The sequence below is a fragment of the Colobus angolensis genome, unplaced genomic scaffold, assembly GCF_000951035.1.
Source record: "Colobus angolensis palliatus isolate OR3802 unplaced genomic scaffold, Cang.pa_1.0 Scaffold40, whole genome shotgun sequence".
NCBI lineage: Eukaryota > Metazoa > Chordata > Mammalia > Primates > Cercopithecidae > Colobus > Colobus angolensis.
Window position 1 is genome coordinate 7,925,493 of NW_012117377.1, and position 22,156 is coordinate 7,947,648.

At 45.0% G+C, this 22,156-nt stretch overlaps 1 protein-coding gene across 1 annotated transcript in view; it reads right to left on the reverse strand.

Annotated features, from left to right (window-relative positions):
- Positions 1-22,156, reverse strand: part of SMYD3 (SET and MYND domain containing 3) — a 735,177-nt gene that overhangs the window by 95,878 nt on the left and 617,143 nt on the right. Inside the window, exons 12-13 of the mRNA XM_011955728.1 lie at positions 10,099-10,186; positions 4,491-4,665 (exon numbers count right to left, since the gene is read on the reverse strand). Of these exons, the coding sequence (XP_011811118.1) occupies positions 4,491-4,665; positions 10,099-10,186 (263 nt within the window). The remainder of the gene's footprint in view (positions 1-4,490; positions 4,666-10,098; positions 10,187-22,156) is intronic.

The following is a 22,156-nucleotide window of genomic DNA, read 5'->3' on the forward strand; positions in this document are numbered from 1 at the left end:
ATTTCTCCTATGGATTTATCCTATGAATTCAATTAATCATGGCATTGTTTGACATAGTATACATAAATGGAAACAAGAGAGACTGATCTAAACATTATGGTATATCCATGAGATGAAATACTATGTATCTGTTAAAAAGCATAAGGTGGAGCTGATGTAGGGAGGAGAGAAGCAGAGAAGAAAACAGTTATTCATTTATCAGGTGAAACAATTCTATAAATCTCATCAGAGACAATAAATGGCAAACAACTTATGTGGAAAGAGTGTTGGATGAAGTTCAGATACTTATTTCTGGAGCTGATCTAGAGCTGATCTAGACAGATGTCTACACTCTCTTGTAAAGTGAAAAAAGTGACAGAACATGGGCTAGGGAGTTATCCTTTTTTTTTTTTTCTTCCTTCGTTTTCCCCCCACACTAAGGAGGACCTTTGGCTTGGCTTCCCTTCCCTTTTCTCTTTCTAATCCGCACTCTTCCATACACCACCTTAGCAGGCATATTTAAAAAACCCATTGCAAATGAGTCTTTCCCCAAGCAAGACAAGCAAGAAAAAGGCAGAAGAGCAGGAGAAAGTGGAAGAGCCCACGTGAACAGTTCTGAAGGGAAGAGAGTCAAGAATAACTTGGAAAGCAGAAGAAAAGGAATGGGGTGGGGGGAGCGGGAGCTTTAAGAAAACATTCTGTGTATTATGATGGAGCCACTGTTCATGTTTTCTGAGAGACCCTGGCGAAGGTTAGGATTACTGTTGATTTTCAATCCTCTGACACCACGCTAAGACTGAGGTCTATGTGGCTCTGGAATATATTCACACTGGCCACTCTCACATAGAACATTTCCAGAAAGAAACTTTTAGCCATGCCTGTCTTTAAGGAGTGGGCCAACAGTTTGAAGATGAGGCTGATTTTTACCTTTCTGTCCTCTTAAATGGTCCTTTCCTATAAGCATATGCTAATCTCGTAAAAGAAATGAACACAACATGTGTGAATGTCCTGAGAGTCCTCTTCAAAGCCGGAAAAGCCCTCTGTATCTCCTTATCACTCTCTAGTTCCGAAAGTAAAGTCAAATTGAATTAGTATTTGACACACAAAAATTTTAAAACAATGTGTTCAATTGTGTATTTTTCTCTCGTTTTTTGGGGGGGGGTGCGAATTTATAGCCCATACACTGGTACTACCAAAGGCCGAGTATACTTTCATGGGTTAGTCTGGGGAACTCACCATAATCTGTAACCATCTTTAACAGGAAAATGCGTACCGAGTTCTGAACTGCTAACTGGCTAATTAACATTAGACTAAGTTAAACTTTTAAATAAAATTTATCAAGTATTTTAAAATTATTTTCATTCCACTTAACGTTTGCAATGCTAAGGGACAGATGAGTTTGCATATACAGTCACATATATATGCCGATACTATTGGAAGACATACTATGGGCTAATACTAAATATTACACATTTCGTTGTATGTGATTTCTAACTTGTTTTATGAAATATGAAGGACCTAATGTTGAGCTGCACCATAAAAACTGAGTAAAATCTATTGAGTAAAAATAAATGACAGAGTAGCAAGAAGGGAGCTGAAGGCCAAAAATGGAATAGCAGCACTTTCTCCTCTAAGGTCAGCAATTAAAATTTAGCCAAGGTCAGGAGTGACAAAATCATCAAGAAAGACTTGACCTCCATCTAGTTGTTGCAAACAATATATTAACATTGTAAAACTGTTACAGCAGATGGCAGTGCAATCATCCCTTGGTAACTCATGTCTAGCTAACTGTCTGTGACCTTGGCTAAAGGTCAGCAAAAGGCCCACCTCCAGCACCTGCAGGGAGCCGGCGCGGAGGCTGAGAGCACCCAGTGTGAATTCCCTCGTGCACATGTGAGAGGTGAAAACCAAGGCCAACTTCTCCATTCCTGCCTTTGTTCTAAAACTGCTAATGGCCTTGCAGGGTACCTGACCTATCTGCATACATTCCTTATTTTTACCTCTGCCTGAGCTAAAGGGGAAAAAGGCAAAGGATGACAACATCTACCCTGCCCATTTCTCTTAACTTGGTTGGTTCGGGTTTATTTATAGCCTTTTCCTCAACTACAGCTTTAAAAGCAAATGATTCGTACCTCACTCATGTGAAGTGGATCAATGCAGATTGGATTTCTGGAAATACCACCAAAAAGCAACTCCTCAACACACTCCAAGGAAGAGAAGCCAAGGGAGGCTTGGAAATTTGTCACCCAGCGTAAGAACAGAGCACACGTTTACAGAGAGACCGTGACCTGCCAAACACCATGTAAATATAACCAAACGTTTTCCAAACATAATGGACTCTATTCTGGTGGAGAAGACTTGGCCTCGCTTACAAGAAAGGCCTCTTTGTTTAACTTTAAAGTCAGTCAAACTGCCAGTTACTTAAGGGGTAAGTTAGTGCCTCAAAGAGGCCCTAGTAGACGTGGGGAAGAGAAGGTTGCAAAATACATGCAGAACAGACACCCTTGTAGGTGTGCGGTCTTCTTTAGGGATGTGGTGGACCCATTTAAAGTTTCTGTGCTTCAGAGTGGCCTGAGCAGGGCAGTCTGGGTGTCAAAAGGAAAGGGAAGATAAGGCAGAAGAGTCAGTGCAGCGCTAGCAAAGAGAGCCAGCAGCTGCTGATGGGGCCTGGAGAAGGAAGGGTATTTTTCAGTCTGCATCTTTTGGCTGGAGTCTATCCGCTCACCCAGAGGCTGTGGTTTGGCCTTCTCATAGCAAGCTGTGGAGTTCAGAGAGGTAACGCCAACCATCTGACCTGCCTCTTTTTGCAACACTAAGGCTCAGAGATGAAGCCTTATCTCTTTGAATGCAATCCATATTTTCTGAGAACCCACAAGATTGATCACACTCAGCAGGCATTTCACTGCTCATGGGAAAGTCTACAGTCTCAGCCCTCAAGCCAATCCCTTATACGTTTGATTAAAGCTGACTCACAGTCTGGATTCCAGAGCTGTTTACCCACAGGCAGTGGAGGAAACCACCTACAGAAGTCCAGAAAACACGCTCAGGGTCAGGCTGGTGCCACTGGCTGGCCAGGGACCTCTGCCATCCACCCGGCTGGTGGAGCCTCTGCCATCTTCGGGTTCGGCACCAAGCTCCTGGCTCGTGCCTGGCTTCCTGACCAAGCACCTCATTTCTGGTTTCCTACCATTAGTCCGAACAAATATCCTAGACCCTGGACTCACTTCTGTTCTTCCGTTGACTCTGGGAACTTCCTCTCCCAGACGTCTCCTGACAGTCTCCCTCTAGCGGGAACACTCATTTCTGGTTTCCTACCATTAGTCGGAACAAATATCCTAGACCCTGGACTCACTTCTGTTCTTCCGTTGACTCTGGGAACTTCCTCTCCCAGACGTCTCCTGACAGTCTCCCTCTAGCGGGAACAGGAAGTACCCCGGCTCTGACTTTTCCTCCTGCCCCTCTTCACTTACAGCCTCTCTCTGCCCGTTGTCCTGCGTTGCATAGGTCTGGTCCTGTATTCTCCCTCTGCTTCACCACTTTGGACTGACACGGTATTTGCACAGTCTGTGAAGCTGGGAAATTAAAGATTTGCCCAGGATGGACCCCCTGTTCTCCAGGGACCTTCTCCCTCTGCCATCGCTCCTGGTCACAGGTGCTTTCAAGGTACCTTCCCATCAGCAATCTTGCTCTGTGCTAGAGACTGAGCCATTCCAACCTCAGATTATGGTTCGCATGTCCCTGTGCCCTTCCCCTTGGGCTGCTCTCAGTCTCACCTTCTAGAATTATGTTCTCAGCCCACTGCAAATCAGGGTGCAACATCCACCAGCACCGAACTCTCAGCAGTTCAACACTACCCTCCTCAAAGCTGCTCTGAGTTATAAAAACATCTCAGGGCAAAATGCCTTCCGGTCTCAAGGAGCTGAGATCAGTCAAGAAGCAATTACCAATTGTTCCTTCACCTGATTCAAGGATGAGCTGAGGCAGGGCCGTCTCCCTGCTGTCCTCCCTGGTTCACAAGGTAATTACGAAGACAAATGATTCAACTGAAAGCATAAATCCTGAGAAAGAGAAGGGACCAGGATTTACTGCCAGCCAGACCAAGGGCCCCATATGGCCATCCTCACCTGGACCAGCAGAGGCCAATGACACAGCCTCTCAAGCTAGGTCTGAGCCCGCGTTCCTCTCCAGCTCCCCCAGCACCCTGAGCCTGCCTTTGTCATTGCAAGCGCCCCATCGTATTGTAATCATCTGCTCCAGATCGAGACAGCATCTAATTAGTTTCCATACACCCACGGTGCCTGACACGTGGAAGGAACTTTACAAATGATGAATGAATGCATGAGTGAATGAACAAGGGGGAATGAATAAAATAAGACTTGGTTTTACACAATGGTTGAGAAGCAGCTGGAAATCCTCCACGCAAAGCAATAATCGGAATGACTTCACAACATCGATCTTTGCCCAACGTGAAGACGTTCTAGCCCTTGTGTGAGCCTCTCCCTGGGACTTGCCTGTACGGCTCCATGGTCCGAGTACCATAGAACAAGGCTTCCTCCAACAGGCCGAGGTGGATGCAGGCATCCATGGCGCAGTCGAGCACCTTCAGCTGGTAGATGTTGATATCGGGAAGCCGCTCAGAATTGCTGCTGATGATCGCCTGGCACATGGCCAGAACCTGCTCCCACTCTATTATTAACCTTAGTTAAGGATTCATTGTCTTTATCAAGAAAAAAACCAAAGTAAAATTAGATTCTCTAAAAGGCTGAAGAGCTCCCAAGCACAGGAGGGAAGGAAGCACCCGTTATTTTTCACAGAGGAGCCGCCTGAAAACACACTTGAGAAACAAAAACACAGAAGTGGCATCTCAGTGAAGTAAATTCTGTTTATATCAACAGACTAGCTTGTAACCAGGCCTGTGCTTTGGAGTTTTAAAACTTTCAGGTCAGGCGCGGTGGCTCACGCCTGTCATCCCAGCACTTTGGGAGGTTGAGGCGGGAGGATCACGAGGTCAGGAGATCGAGACCATCCTGGCTAACACAGTGAAACCCCATCTCTACTAAAAATACAAAAAATTAGCCGGGTGTGGTGGCAGCGCCTGTAGTCCCAACTACTCGGGAGGCTGAGGCAGGAGAATGGCGGGAACCCGGGAGGCGGAGCTTGCAGTGAGCTGAGATCGTGCCACTGCACTCCAGCCTGGGGGACAGAGCGAGACTCCGTCTCAAAAACAAACAAACAAAAAAACCCAAAAACAAACAAAGACTTCTAAAGACCTGTTCTTTCTAAATCTAGTCATAAATAAATGCAGTCCTTTATTAAATTGGACTAAAGATTAAGTTAATTCGATTTCAAATTATTTACTCTGTCAGCTTCTGTTTAAAAACTGATTTGAAATTAAAGATGCTTTAGAGAAATTCCTTTTTCAAAAGGAAGAGCTCATGTTTGCTTCTGTGTTATCTGAGTTCTGGGCATACATGAACCCAAATATACACACAACCCACAGGCACACACTAGGTGGAGCAATTAGAAGAAATATATTTCCACGGGATCTCATCTTTTTCGATTATAAAGCAAAAGTGACCCAAGCCTATACTTAACCAAATAATTAAAATATGTGTTATTTTAAACACCCAAAATAAGAGACAATATTAGGAACGTGGCTTACGCACATAAATTGCTGTCAAGGGAAACGATGCTTTAAAAAGGATGGGGAGAAGACTCAATATCCACTTCTCAGTAACAATGACTTTCTGATTAACTATGAGTCAATAACAATCTCATGTAGCCTTGGAGTGACTTCACTTTTTAAAACTGATATTCCCTGTCTCAGAGGGGCAGTCAGAGGACTGAGGACATGGTTTATGGAGCATGCTTTGAATCCCTCCCCAGTGAATTCTCTGGGAAACAGAGCGAAGGCGAGAGTGCAGGACCCTGGGACCTCACAGTTTCTTCACTGCGCACTGCTAGGCGAGTCGGAGACCAAGGAGGGTCCTGGGCTGGGACTTGCCCTTCTCTCACTCCTGTCCCACCTTCACCCAGTGGAGCTCCAAAGTCATCTGCTTCATATGTTGTCATTCCAGTGGGGGAAAAGGTTTTGAAGATTGGAAATGGCAGCCTAGCCTTTGACTGTAGTAAAGCTAGATTCAGATCTAATCTAGTCCTGTCATTTATCAGACTTGAGGTTCTGAGGAAGTCAAAGTGCTTAATGATAGACCAGAAATAAAAATGACTAATGTCAATGTAAGAATGAGTAATATACTGTATGTAAAATGACACAATTCGTCACGTGTCCTCTCATGAGCCAGGTGGAGTTCTGGGTGTCAGAGACACAGTGGGGAACATTTTGTGGCATGCACAAGGCACACACTACACAAGCATTAGTGCCTTCCACCGTCCCTCTGTGACGTGACCTCTGAGCCTGACTGGGCTTAAAGAAAGTGGTTCAGTGGACTGACTTTGACTGAACTTCCCTTCATGCCCCCACACCCCTCCCACTCCCACATGACCTGGTCTCTTTACAATCCATGCTTTCTGTGCTATCCCCAGCCCCTAATTCAAAACCCTCTTCATAGAGGTCCTAATAGAGTATGCCCAGCCCTGAACAGCCAACCCACTGTATATGCTCCCCTCTCTGTTCAGCAAAACCTTCCCAGCCCTAAACAGCCAACGCACTGTATATGCTCCCCTCTCTGTCCAGCAAAATCTTCTTTGAGTGTCCATACCCTTCTCAGAACACGGTTTTCCAAAACATTAGCAAATACTTCTAATAAAGCAATCAAGCCATTCCTGAGAGTGGAGACGAATACCTTTATGAACTTTCACAGGAAATATATTTTCTTTCCAGCAAAGGCTTCCCAGAGGCTCAATATCTTACTCCAAAAGATGAGTTCCTTAACGAGTATTTAAAGCACCACAATGCACAGCTGAGAGCCTTTTCTGTCACACCCACTGTAATTTTAGGATGAGTCCTGTCTTGGAGGAATTGACCCTGATCCTAAAAAAGGTTCACTTCCTGAAGAAAAGTGAGTCCATGATTTGCTCTGGTATTCATCTGACATGTATGTTCAAAGTTTGCTGAACGTATCCCCTGGAGGTTGGGGGAAGCAGTATCTTAGGCAATGCACTGATTTGGTAACAGATTGCTGGGCTAACCTCTGTGGCTTTTCATTCCAGGATTAGATATTTGACGAACTGTCAGGAGGAATGACTGTCTCTTACACAATGCTAGACATTTCTGTAGCAAGACTGGTACCTTATTTTAACATTATGCTGTTTGACCTCCACTATTATTTGCCTGTTCATTTATGTATGTTCCTACTTATTCTAAAGAGGTTTGAGGTGACAGGCCTTAGAAGTAAAAGCCAGATGTGATGCTCTGCAGCCACTCATAGGAATGCATCTACTTTATCCCCCAGCAAGCTGGAAGGGACTATGTGCCAATTTTCCTTCGCAACACTGGCAACTGTCTCTTGGCAAACAAGGCAAAACCTTTCCTGCAAAACATCCCAGTGAGCAAAAAAATGGAATAATTTTAACTAAGAGGCTTTTCCCCCAAGTTACTACTGACATGTATTTGCTCAAAGATTTAGTCCCTGGCATCTGTGTGGTGTTTATTACAAGTGACTCTGTTCCAGTAAGGAGCTGAGCTCTAGACCTAGCAGGGCTGGATAGCCTACCCAAAGAGAATAGATTCTTAATGGACAGAACAGATACCCTTTTTTCCTGAATACTTTTAAATGACCGTAAGAGGATCAGGGGAAAAGAGAAAGGGAAGCACAGTACATTCACTTGGGAATTACTCAACTCATTGAGACTCAACGACTGTCAGTCCACAGACCCTGTATTCACTTGATCATATTACTCTACTGCTTAAAAAATCATCGCACGGCCCCCTCTCACCTATGAAGTCTAATCTGTGCACGGCAGTTAAGGCTGTGCCACCTTCCCCTCCTCTCATGCTGCACAGCCGGCAGCTTCTCAGCAGCACTGCGTGTTCTGTGCATCTGAACACGTCATTCCTTGTGTTGGACTCCTCTTCTCTTGGTTGGCCTGGTGATCTCCCACTAATCCTCCCAGACGCAGCTCACTGGTCACCTCCTCTGTGAAATCTTTTAACTTCCCAGAGTTGACTATTGTGTCTTTGACGCCGCTGTAAGTCTGTATCTTTACCAAAATATGTATTAATGGACATTTTACTACCCTGCTATGTAGGAGAGTAGTGAATGCAGGGCTGTGTTTTCTAACTTCTGTCTGAACCATCAGGTGAATGATGACCAGCAAGGTACCCAGCATACAGTCCATTTTCAGTAAAACCTTGTCCAGTTGAAACTGAAGTCTGGCTGGGTTATCCATGGGCCCCAATACCACAGCCAGGGCCCAAACAGAACAAGTCTACTCCTCTGAGCATAAAAAGCTCTTTGAGCCCATGAACGGGGACCTTCTGTTCCAGAGTGGCCCGATTTTTCCAGTATCTTCCATCTCATCATAGACAGGGCTTCAAATCCCTCCTTAATTTCAGTTCCACCCCTCAAAACCAGTTGTTTTAATACTTCCTACCTCAGACTGAATAGAAAATTCTAGAAATAAGCGGACCAATACTATCATCTCTATCATTTTCTAATCAATATTAATGCAGCCCAAGATCACAGTAGTAAGATTATACTCTTAAATGTTGTTAAATTTTGCTGCTTACTAAAGCCCTAATTTTTTTTCACATGTTCTTATGCGTATTTACATATTTGAACTTTTTGATCCAAACAGAAATTGTATGTATGTTCTTGTTATATTGCATCTCTTTAAAACTTGGACACCATTTAAACATCTAGGGATCTTTTGAAGTCTTTTTTTCTTTTGAGATACAGATTCTATCATCCTCCCTCTATTATCCTCCCCATCTACTTCACTTAGGCGATTTCATAAACCCGTCCTCTGTATCTTTGTTCAAGGTATGGAATCACGAATTAAAGAGGACCGAGATGGAGCAACAACACTCCAGAATGACACTGAATCATGTAACATCATTTTTCCGGTGTAGCTATTCAGTTAGTTTTGCTAACATCTAACGTAAGTTTCTTGACTACTTTTCGTCAAATCCCTTTCTGAAGTCTCGATACAAACTTTACCAAAGAAAGCCATGTCTCTGGATTCACTCGCTCTTGGAGAAACCCTGCAGCACGATGATGATCACTGCTTTCTTTTCCATTCCTCAGTAACCAATCCGAGATTCTCTGCCAAGACTGCTAATCAGCTCGGTGGGCTATCCATTCAAAATTATGTCCTTCACCTTTAAAGCTGGAAACCGCCCTCCACCTCCTTCTCTAGCTCTTTACAACTCTTTAAATAGCATCGTCAGCAAATTGGAAACGTTCTTAGTGCCTGGGATATAATTGACCCCAAAGTCTCTGAATGACCTTTTGCAGTCTTTTCATCCACCTTGATCTCTTCCTTCTTGCCTGCTGTCTCCCTTCATCACAGCTTTGCTCCAGTGAACTCCTCTACCAGGAGCAGCCTCCCTCTCAGCCTCGGCCTATCCAAATCCTGCCCCTGACTCAGGCTATCTTTTGCACAGTATCACATCTGTGGAGCCTTCCCAGATGACCTTCATCCTATGTGATCTCTCCTTACTCTGAACTTTGGCCCACCTGTGGTCATTACTACTCATGCCGAGAAAATGTGTCATGCAGCAAATCCCCACTGCCACTGTAGTCATGCCTGGTTTAATACGAAGCTTCTGGGTCTGATGGTCCATGGCACTGAATGACAAGGATTCTGAGCTATTCTTTCCTGGAGATGTAAGTGGTTATGGGAGAAGATAATTGAGGAATTTGTCACCTTTTACACATAAAGAGACTAATACTTACTTTCCTACTACTATTGGGCCATAAGCGTTGATTATTACCTAAAGGTAGTGAGTTATTATTCATGCTGATCTTGCCACGATCTTCCTTGTCATTACTCAAACTGCTGGCCGGGGTCAGGGGTGCAGCCCGTGACCATGGAACAGAGTGAAGACCACTGGCTCATGGAGAGGTCAAAGCCCGCCTTTGGCCTCATTACCACAGGGCTTCGAGAAAACGAGAAAACAATCCCAAAGTCCAGCTCAATCCACAGGCGAAAGGATACTCCAGTGTGCCTTCAGGTCTTCAATTTTTTTCAGGGATTCTTGAACTTCCTTCCATACTTGCTCATCACCAGTCAGCATATCAGCATCCTGCTCAGGCCAGAAAACAGAGACAAATAACCCAATTAGTAATAAGCAACGGACCTGAAGAGGCCTTTCTCCCAGGTATACAAAAGGCCTGCAAGGCCTCATTTATCACCAGGGAAATAGAAAGCAAAACCACAGTGAGGTATTACTGGATGCCCACTACCACGGCTATAGTCAAAAAGACAGGGTAACGGCAAAGGCTGGTGAAGACGTGGAGAAACGGATGCCCTCACACACTGCTCATGAGAATGCAAAATGGTAGCTTTGGAAAACACTCTGGAAGTTCCCCAAAGGGTTCAACGTAGAGTTTTCCTATTACCAATTAGAGTAATTACCAACTCTAATTACCAATTAGAGTTACCATATTAACAGTCCTATTCCTGGGTGTCTACCCAAGAGAAATGAACACGTACGTTCCACAAAACTTGTTCACAAATATTCATAGCAGCGTTGTTCATAATAGGCAAAAAATGGAAACTCACATGTCTATCGACTAATACGGTATATACCCAGACAATGGAATATGATTCCACAATCAAGTACTGACACACGCTACAACATGGATGAACCTTTCCACAATGAAGTACTGACACAGGCTACAACATGGATGAACCTTGAATACGTCACGCTAAGCAAGAAGCCAATCACAAAGACCACACGTATGATTCCATGGATATGACATGTCCAGAAGAGGCAAATCCACAGAGACAGAGAGTCGATTAGTGGTTGCCTAGGGCTAAGAGGACTGGAGGGAACTGGAGAGTCACTGCTGATGGGTAGGGGCTTCTCCGGGGGTGATAATAATACTCTAAAATGGACACCATGCTAGCTGCACAACACTGTAAAGAGATTGAAAACCACTGAACTGTACACTTTAACTGGGTGAATTTCATCACACGTGAATTATACCTCAATAAAGCTAATATTTTTAAAAAACAGAAGGGGAATAGGATAAATAGTTATTTGTTAGGAGACCTACAGCTAAAACCTTACTAAGAATAAAATACAACTACACCATGTGAAGCCATTCTGACTCTTCCACCTAAACACAAAATCCCCGACACTGAGAAAATTCAGAAGAACATAACATTATGAGCCACCGCGTAGGAAATGTCTGCCTCCTATTTAGTAAGCAGGTCTTCTGTTTCCCGTTGGCCAGTGTACCTCTGGCATCTGGCACACTGCCTGGCACGCAGTAGCTGCTTCATCAGCACTTGTTGAATGAATGACTGAAAACCACATGTGCGCACAATGCTGAAGGCTTTACTGATACTGTCTTATCTTCACGCAGTTCTTTTATGTAAGATCATATCCCATGGGGTAACACAGGCAGGGAGTGCAGGGAGTGGGAGACGCCTACCCTGGGTCAGGCAATGACTATTGTCTATAGAATACTGAAAAACAATAATAAAACCAACGAAAAGTACGTCTGATGTTTACTATGTGCAACAATTCAGAGGTGCAATATTCTTCCCCCCAGGTCAGAGGGTGCCTAACATCTTTCTCCCTAATATACCACTGATCCTACCCAGTTTGGAGATGGCAAAACTGAGACTCAGTTAAGTGACTTTCCTGAAAATCACCAGCTTGGAACCAAAATTTCAACCCAGGTCTGTCTGATTCCAAAAGGCTATCTTCTTGGCAAATGTTACTCTGCTTAACACAGACACTGCTACAGTCTTTTCAGCATGCTCAGCAAGTCCTGCTTCTTTAAAGTTTCACTCATAGGTAGCCACCAGCCGGGTGTGGCTATTTCAACTTCCATTAATTAAAACGATAAAAAACTCAGTTCCTCAGCTGCAGCAGCCACATTCCCAGAAGCTAATAGCCACATGTGGCTTTGGCTACCACACTGAACAATCGAGATATAGAACAGTTCACTATGTCACTGCAGAAAGTCCTGTTGGACGTGCTGCTTTCAGGTGGCTAGTCAAAGGGTAAGCACTCTTGTAAGACACTATTCAAAACCAGGTGTTCAATATCCATGAGACTTTCAACGGGTGTCAGGGACCAGAACCATCCTAGGAGGTGATACGAAAGCAGGGCCAGTGTGGGGGCGACATAAGGGTGAGGAAGGAGGGACTTTTTCATACTCTAGACATCTCCTGGAGACTCCTACATGCCCGCTGAAGGAGGCTTATCCAACGGCCCCATGAGAACCACTGCCAGAGTCAGCCTGTGTTTCTGGGAAGAAGGAACATCACTCAAGTGTGCCAGGGCAGAAAAAAAAGGCGGGAGGTCACTACGAGCCACAGAGAACAGATCCTGAGACTCTCCTTCTCAGGCTGAGGCGGTGGGTGTGTGTATGAGGAGATGGGAGCACTTCTGTCTGTGTAATTCGGCTTTGTGGGCCTCTGTGTGTATGTGCTGTGCATATGTGTGATATAGTAGAATGGTTTTTAAAAGTACACCATAGGTGTGCTTTTTTTTTTTTTTTTAAAAGGAAATTCTAAATACATCCCTAGCTTTCTGTACACAGAGGACGGTGGAGATCAAATGCTCTTAAGAAGGTAAACAACAGGCTAGGCGCGGTGGCTCACGCCTGTAATCCCAGCACTTTGGGAGGCTGAGACAGGAGGATCACCTGAGGTCAGGAGTTCCAGACCAGCCTGGCCAACATGACAAAACCTCATCTCTGCTAAAAATACAAAAACTAGCTGGGTCTGGTGGCACATGCCTGTAATCCCAGCTACTTGGGAGGCTGAGGCAGGAGAATTGCTCAAACCTGGGAGGTGGAGGTTGCAGTGTGCCGAGACCATGCCACTGCACTCCAGCCTGGACAACAGAGCAAGACTCCGCCTCAAGAAAAAAAAAGAAGAAGGTAAACAACAGTCTCCCTCCAAATGCCTGCTCTAAGTCCATTGTCATCTCCTAAAAATCACCTCACTCTCCTGTTCCAAAGCCTTCAGCAACTTCCCACGGCCTCCCAGATCAAGCTTACCCGTTAGATCTTGACCACTGTGGCCATTCCTGAGTGAATATTCCAGTTTTACATTTCACAACTGGCAGCTTAAACCCTAGACCTAAGCTTGCTAGTCTCTACGGTAAGCAGAATAATGGACCCCCAAAGATGTCCACGTCCTGCTCTCCAAAACCTGTGAATATGTTCAGTCACACTGCAAAGGGAAACTGAGTTGTAGAGGGGATTAAGGTTGCTCATCAGCTGACCTTAAAATAGCTGAGAGTTCCCCGGACTTTCCAGGTGGGTCCAGTCTAATTACAAGGGTACTTAGAAGTAGAAGAGGGAGGCAAACGAGGAGGTCAGGGGATGTGCTGTGTAACCAGAGGCTGGCAAAGGCAAGGAACCCAGTCCCCTGGAGTTTCCAGAAAGGACAGCAGCCTTGCCCACACCTTGATTTTGGCCCACTGAGACTTGGGTCAGGCTTCTGGCCTACAGAACTCTAAAACAATCAATCGGAGTTGTTTTAAGATGCTACATTTATGATCAATTGTTGCAGCAGCTATAGAAAATGTGGTCCCTAACATACCTTCTGCTCTTCTGGCCACTGGGGCTCTTTGTGTCTGGCCCTCTCTGTACCTGAAATTAGTTAGTCAGATCACTCATTTATTCCATTAACACTTACTGAGTACCTAACCAGGCACTGTTCTAGGCAGTAGGGATGGAGCAGTACATAAATCAGATAATCATCATGTTCATACTGAAGAGGCAGGTGGAACACACAGTAAGACACACACATGCGCGCGCACACACACACACACACGCACACACGCACACACACGCACACACATGCATGCACACACACGCACACACACATTTTGTTGGGGGAAAAACAGGGAAGAGGCATGGGGAATACTGGCACCAGGGAGTTCATTTTAAACAGGATGATTGGGGCAGGTCTCACTAAGATGATATTTGAGTAAAGCTCTAAAGGAGGCGGAGGTGTAGGAGATAGGAGTTCCAGGGAGAGGGGCGGGTGAGTGCAGAGGCCTGAATATTCCAGGAACAATAGAGGTCAGTGTGGCCAGAGCTTGTGGACTGCAGTGTGTGTGCATGTCCTCTCTTCCCCACTTAATTGTCAGCTCTTTAGAGCTGAATATAGGTCTTATTCTTCTTTGATCCGGCCTCTCCCAAATATCTAGCACGGTCTTATATGTAACAAACGCTCTGCTAAATATCTATAGAATGGATCTGGAAGAAGTGAACTAACTTGGTAACGATTTGATGTCTCTTGTGTTTATTTCAGTTATTCCTCACTACATCTTTGAAAGGCATCAATACATGTAAATTACAAAAGAGGTGCAAGATAGTCCTGAAGGTTACATAATTGGTCCAAATGTCCTTCTACCCCTAATTACCAGAGGTAGGATTCAAACCCAGGTCTGTCTGGCTCCAGAGCCCATGCTCTTTCTACTACCTTCATGCTTAAATTTTATTTGTTTCTCTCCTGGACTTGCTGAAAAGGTGAAACTCATGTCTGAGTTAATACATTCAAAATATCTTCACGCATGTTTCCTAAGCTCTTCCTAGTACTAGCACTTTAAAGAGGAGAGTAAAATCCTCCAACAGAGAACCCACAGCAGATCTCATATTCTTTTATCAAGCAGGGTGAGACGGCAGCCCAGGGCAGAACAATTTCATTTGGGAATTATAGTCACAACTAAATTTGCCACCAGTGAACATAATCTGATTAGCTGTTCTTTCAGGTTGACCCTAAGCCTTTATTTGCTTAACAGAAGAGCAAGCAAGCTTTGAAACTGCTCCTAAACCTTTAGAAACGATGCCTCTGACAGCATTTTACACTGGAGCTAGACAAAGTCACACTCACGAATAGCTGTCACCTCCCTAGAGTGTTCCACTAGGGTGACTACCTCTCAGGTTCCAACTTCCCCTGACCCTACCATCCCACTGTGGCTGCTACTCACAATTATGTCTACGCTGGGTCTGTCTCATCTCCCCCTCTCCACACCAGGCCGGAGGAAAACATTCAGTTGCATAGGTGTATAAACAGGGCATGTGTACAGAAACAGAAAAACTACTTAGGGAAGCATAATTTAAATTGTCTACTTTTCTAATTTGCAAATAGGAGAGTAAATTACTATGTTTTTTATCACAGTCCCTGAGGTATGAAATTAGTAAATTTATATCCTTATTTTCATTACTTCATATCTAAAACACAAAGACACCTGATATAATTCAGGACAAAGTTACTCAGGAAAACAAAAATCTCTTTGAATTTTACTTTTACCACATAAAAGGAGCTTGAATGGGTGAGTCCTGAAATTTTTTTTTAGGGGATAGAAATATTCATTTTACATTCATTTAAACATGAAATATACTATTGCTGAATTTTCTACAAATGCTAAAAGGAATTCAGCCTAGAAGCAGAAGGATTCCTAAGAAAGTTGGCTTTCCTGGGAAATGACTGAGAGAATTAAGAACCTGCTGGTTCCAGCACTGGTGGCATCTCTGCCCTGACCGACTGCATGACCCCGGACAAGCCTTCCTTTTCCTGGCCCTCAGCTTCCTCGCCCGCAGCAGGAGCAGCTGGTCTAGGTGGCTGCTATGGAACCACTCTAGTGATCGCAGCAGTGCAGAGCCAGTCTAGCTCCACCTCTGGCGACCACTCTTTCGCACAGCCCCAGAGAAGTCCTCCGATTTAAACAGTACAATCGTGGAGATAAGTTCATTTCAGGCAGCACTATGGTGCTGTTCTCAGGTAAGAACAAGTCTCATTTCTCCATTCTCTCTCTGACCGCACAAGACCCTTGAACACTGCCCTCCCAATTCACTCACCCCATTCTTTCCCCTCACAGCTCCACCCCAAAATCCTACCCACGCCCGTCTCTGACCGCACCGCACCCACTCTTCCAGCTAAAATCGCCATCCTGTGGCTTCTGTCAGGACCCGGAACGTGGTTTCCGCCGTTTCCTCGGCTCACCACTCCACTTCACTCTTCGACTTTCTTTCCTGAGGGAAGCCCCTGAGATAGTCTATCAGGAAACCTTCTGTGGTTCTGCCTTCCGGGTTAGCCTGGCCCTCCAGGCCCCTCTGCACACTCCCCAGCCCTGAGCTGACATGAATGATCTCCTGGGCTGCCTCCCAGGTGTCCTGAGAACGCCCTGAGGGACCGTGACCTCATCACAGCTGTGTTCCCAGCGCCCGCAGGGTAAATCACTCAGTCAATATGTGGTGATGGAGTGAATGAGAAGTGGGTCTTCCACAACCTGAGTGACAGTATCGCAAGAATAAAATACCTCAACTCCACCACAACAAAGAGAATCCCAACCAAGACAACAGGTTGTTCTTTTCACAGCACACGTCTACGTTGACTCTAATATTACCACACTAAGATCAGATACGTTCCCACTGCAGCTGTGGGTATTTGTCAAATACTACAGCTGGCGTTGGTCATCTTTTAGAGGCTGAGTGTGACACCCTCCCCCAGTGTAGCAAACCCCACGCTGGCTCCGGACCCAGGCTTTCTGCCAATCGCATCAAGGGTCATTTGGGGGAGCGGGCTCGGTTAACTCTCCTGGCTTCTACCTCAAACACCATCCTGAGTTTCTAACAGTGCTCTTGGCCCAGAGGTCCCTGGCTCCATGTATCCCTGGATGAATCAGTGAGGCCGCCTACATTCCTTCATCCATAGCTGCTCAATCAATACCCTGCGATCATTTCCTTCTGTAAAAATAGGTTCCAGATGATATGAGATCATCTCACCACCACATAAAAGGGTATCACTCAACACGGTTATATTCAATTGGCCAGACGCTTCCTTTGGGTTTCAGAGTAGGAAGTTTACCTGCCAGATACCAGTAGTCACTGTGAATAACAGAGCTATGTTTCTTCCACAGGGAAAGTTTGACGTCCAGCCAGGCTAGCTGAGTAGAAACTCGGGAAAGTGGCCACTGGCTCTGTCAGGTTAAACATCACACGAATCCACCCAGACCCACCTTGCAGCTCGAACACTCGAACAGATGTGTTCACTTAGCTTGCAAGCGTTTGATGTTGACACTCTTATGCCGGGCCAATTTCAGATGGTTCTCATTAAAAAGAAGAGGAACAGGAGAAAGGTAATCTGCTTCCCAGTACTTCCTGTTATCCAGTACTCATGCAAACTCTAATTAGGTTGAAAAGAGATGGTGTACAGGATGGAAAAGAAAATTAATTAACACTTGTAAACTTTTCCAGTAATTCAATAATTCGTGTCTTAAAAGGAAGAAAGGTTTTTAGTTTTTAAAGTAGAATGAGGTTCAAATACATTGTCTGCACTCAGGAGAGAGATTGGAAAATCCTGAAATTCAAAATTATGAGGTAATTTGCAGTGTCTTTGACTGAGTAGTCTGGTTGGGGCAATATATTGGGACTAGATTAATGTACAACATCATTCAAAAACCTTTATGATTAACAGAAAACATCTTTGCTGGAACCAATTTCCACCTCCTTTGGCAAAAACAACTGAAAGCAGTTCAGATATAACTTGAGGGGAAAAGTGCCTCTTTCATAAAGCGGAAAAATCGTGGCTAAAAATAGAGCATTCACTGTATCAACTACAGACCAGTCAGTGGGCATTATGGGCTGGGGAATAAGGAAAAGGAAGGAATGTTCTCAGGTGGAAGCACGATCAAATTGTATGTTCTAATTAGCAATTAATCAGCAAATGTACACAATGATTAACAGAACTTAGTGAAAAAGAATGCCGGGCTTGGAACCAGAAGATGTGGAACGAAATCCCTACTGCATATCCCTGCTGCATAGCTCTGTAGTCTTGGCAAGTCCTTCAACTGTCCTGAGGCCAAATTTCTTCAGTGGCAACAATTTCCTAAGGAGATGCACCTTCTCATCCTTTCCTCTGCGCCCTCTAGAGTTCCTTATATCCTCCATGTCACAGTGGCCCGCGTTTTCAATCCCCAGCTAACAGGAGGCTGACTAGAGTCAGCTGTGTTTGGTGGGAAGGAAAAAAACGGTGGAGGGAGCACATTACGATGTAATCAAGAATCAACGACGCTGTGGCCCCACATCTTTGCACATCCCAATCCCTTTGCCGGGAAGGCTCTTCCTCAACGTAGTCATCCAAGCAAACTTCTCTGATCCAACACAAACCACACCAAACAGCCTCTGACATCCACAATCCCTGTGCACCTTCCACTGGCTTTCACGATGCGTGCTCTGCTGCCTCGCGGCAGTGAGTGTAACTGTGATGCAGACGAAAAGCATGTCCTCCAGATGCTGTCGTCAGCCCACAGATGAAGTAAAACTGGCTTTAAAAGGTTATTTCTTCATCTGTTTCATGAAATTGTGGGATCTCAGTGCCTTTAACTGATGTCCACAAGCAGGATGTAGCAGGGCTCTGAATTCTGAGTCCAAGCAGCTGCTTGCATCCTCACAAGAGCCCAAAGTTCCCGCCTCCTGCTGCTTCACCCACCTCCCTGAGCCGGCCGGCCCGAGGGTGGATGTCCTCTTCTCAGATGAGACAGCCGTCTCCCGTCGGGCAGCCCTGTCACTCCCTTGGATCCAACTGAGGAGCACTTGGGCAATCGGGGCTGTGAACCCAGAGTCCAAACACAAATGCTCGTGGTGAGGAGAGAAATTCACGGAACAGCTGAAGCCACTGGCAGCTCTGTTTCGTTCACTTTACATTCCCACCGTCGCTGCCACCATTTGCCAAATGCCCATTTAGCTTTAGATCTCAGGCAGAAACAGGGCTCTCCCGCAACGACAAATTTCTGCAAAGCCACGCATTCAAACCAACTGCAGTTTCAAGGTTCAATCTCCGGCTACACAGAATTGCCAGAAGGAAGGGAATATTCCCTTCATGGCTTCTGGGAAAGGGACCACAGCCTTGAAGGTAGGAAGTCAGAACTTCGAGAACCACAAAAGGCCTTTTCCAGCTACAGCCTCAACACCTCCCCTCCCTCTGTGTGGGGTGTTCCCATCCCAGTGAATAAAACTGCTTCTCAGAGAAGTAAGCTCATTTGCTTACATAAAATCAAGTCCACCTGGAGAGAATAAAAACAGCATCTACACATTGAGGGCAGTTTGAAAGCCCACCTCTGTCAGTGGTGCTTGCTAACAATGAGACTTTTGTAGAAAAGCATTTTGTAGAAAACTAGCATGATGGGCTGATACACAAGGGCAGTTAAACACACATGAATACGTTCAGGAAGGAGACACTTGCTTGCACCCTCCCCCCATACTGGAAAGATATGTTCCTGATACAATAACATATAATGGGGATTCGATGACGCAGAGGGCTATGAGCTCCACTTGCAAGTGCATATTCGGACACATTCTTTTCACATCTGTGGAGAGACTACCAAATGGATGGCTTAGGCTGCTGTAAGCCCATCTTCACGACTCCCACCAAAGTCCTGCCAATACTGTTGTGTAAACAATACCAGGTGGGAGGTTTGAGATTCTAGGGAAAATGCAAAGATTTTGTGGGAAAACTGTTCTCCTGACAAGAGCCATTAAGATAACGTACATCTCCAAATTTCTGGGTGAGTTTTGTTTTAATGAAGACCAAAGCCGTAGCCCTCATCTCCTTTAATCTGCCAAATCTCCATCTTTTATATTTTCTTCTTTGGGGACAGATGCTCTCATTCTCCTCTGCAAACAGATAAAAATGCTTTAAGCTGCAGCAGAACAGATTCAAGTGAGGTTTAAGGGGCAGGGTCCTGATGGCAAAGGTTAGGATAACCTGGATGTGGTCACTCCAGAGACATTCAAACATAGAATGAATGATAGCTTGATTTGGGTTCTGTGCTGCTGGCATGGAAGACTGTGTGACAGGCAGCACTATGAACGTGGAACTAAGAAGGCCGGACCCTGGTCCCAGCTCTGCCACTGGCCAGCTGTGAGGCCTAGAGTCTAACAGTGCCTTCTGGCTCAGCTTGCCCAGGTGAGAACTTCGTCAGGGTTACCATCGAGATGGAAACGAATCCTCCCACTCCACCAGTTGCCTATGTCTAAAGTATATGTTGTCCATGAAAAGAGACCTGAAATTCTGATAGAGTTACTGGGGTTTGTGATTGTGCAACAAATTGTAAATCCCTTTGTTCTGATTTGTACCTCCTTCCTTCTATTTTAAGCTGAGTTTTCTCATATATAAACAACCCCAGCCATAGCACAGAGAGTCTACAGGACCGAAGACAACACTCGACATGGTGCTACCTTCTGCCAAACCAAGAATTTGACAATGGTTATTTAATTCACATATTCCCTCTAACATTCGTACGTATAATGATTACAGGCAATATTCCAAGCTTGGGTAAACATGGTATTTGCTTATCTGCTAAAGCAAGCACATCAGATTATTTCATCTGTGGTTCTGAATTAAAGGAATAGTTTAGCTGGGGTCCACAATGACAGCTTCACATAAGTCCCTGGGACACAAGTCTAGACATAGTTTTTCAGGAGGTAATCTTAGGGGTCATCTAAAGAAATGATTTAATTTGACATTAGAACCTCTCTCTTAACATCAGTTAATGGAGGGCTCCAGAGCTCCCCCAAGTCTTCAGAGTTGGGCTGCAGAAATTACACAGTTTTACAAACACTTCACAAGGCAGCACTGAAATCCTTAGACCATGTGTCAAACAAGCCAAAAGTTCAAAAGAAACATGTCACTGAGGGAATTACTTTAATCTCTCAGCCTTTTAAAAAAAAAAAATCTAGAATTGTATTTTGTATCTCAGTGGAAAAAAAGCCAGTGTTCCTTCAATTATTCTAAAACAAACAAAAAATTCCGTAGTCTGTGAATTAATCCATACAGAGATCTGTCCCTGGAAACTGACGCGGGGGTCACCCCAGAGGGCAATCACTTGGCCTAAAGGCCTGGTGAGGAGAACACTACTTTTGAAAGTCTGGGAGGAGACAGGGGTGACCAGATTCCATGGTACAGCTCTTTTGTGCCCCACCTCACATCCACGAGAGAGACTACACAAAATCACCAGGACTCAGATGCTCTTGCAAGCAACTTTGCGGCCCGTGGAAGTGAAGTGCTGGCTGACGGCACGGCGAGCCTCTTCCTGGCATGCCACCAACAGAAAGCACATGTCTGCATTTTCGATTCCAGTAAACTCCAGGCTGGCCCTCAGCCAGAGGACCTCTTTGTAATGTCAAAGATAAAAGTACTGGCCGTGTTTGGCACCCTGCCTCCACCTCCATTCTCTTGTAACCCTCTCATAAACCAAGCATGCATTACTGTTAACAGAGTCTTCCAGACAAAGGTCTGATGGAGCTTCATAAACATTACCAGATGGCGATCAGACAGGTCCCTACTTCACAGAAAGAAAAGGAGGGACAGGGAGGGGCGAGTGATTCCACTCAGGACATGCTGGATATTATGGCGAAAGCTGGACACAGATACTCAAATATACACTCAGAGGACTCCCGCTGCCAGAGAACTGCTCACTGAGCCACCCGAGTCGTGCACATCCTCCATTAGAACCTGGCATGTGGGCATCAAACCTCAGATCTGTCCCCAACAGTGTAGGTATCATCTTCGTATTGTTACCTGGTGAAGTTTCTAAATTTTGGATGTTCAAAACGGCTTTCTGGGTATACAAGATGATATAATTCTTTCTTCTCATACCCCTAATATTCTTCCCCTTGACCAAGGGCATGCGACAATGCCAGTCACAGAACCCCTAATATTCTTCCCCTTGACCAAGGGCATACGACGATGCCAGTCACAGAAGATTTAGGAAATGATTACCTTTTGATGAGTTTTGTTTTCATTTTGCGTCATATTCATTGTGGGCCAAAATGACACAGCCCCAGCTGTTTGCCTTCACCATTTCTGTTTCACTCTCCATTTAACTTTTCAGACTGCTCGGAAAGTAAGATTTTTAAGGTTTGTAAATGCTTACCAACTCCAGGATTTCTTTTCTGGAGGTAAACAAAATTAAAAATCCCTCTTGCTCTGTGCAAGAACAAGCGGTACCCAGACCTTCATTCAGAGGACTCAACATGCGAAAGTCTCAGTTCTTCATCACCAGTGGAAGCTGGAT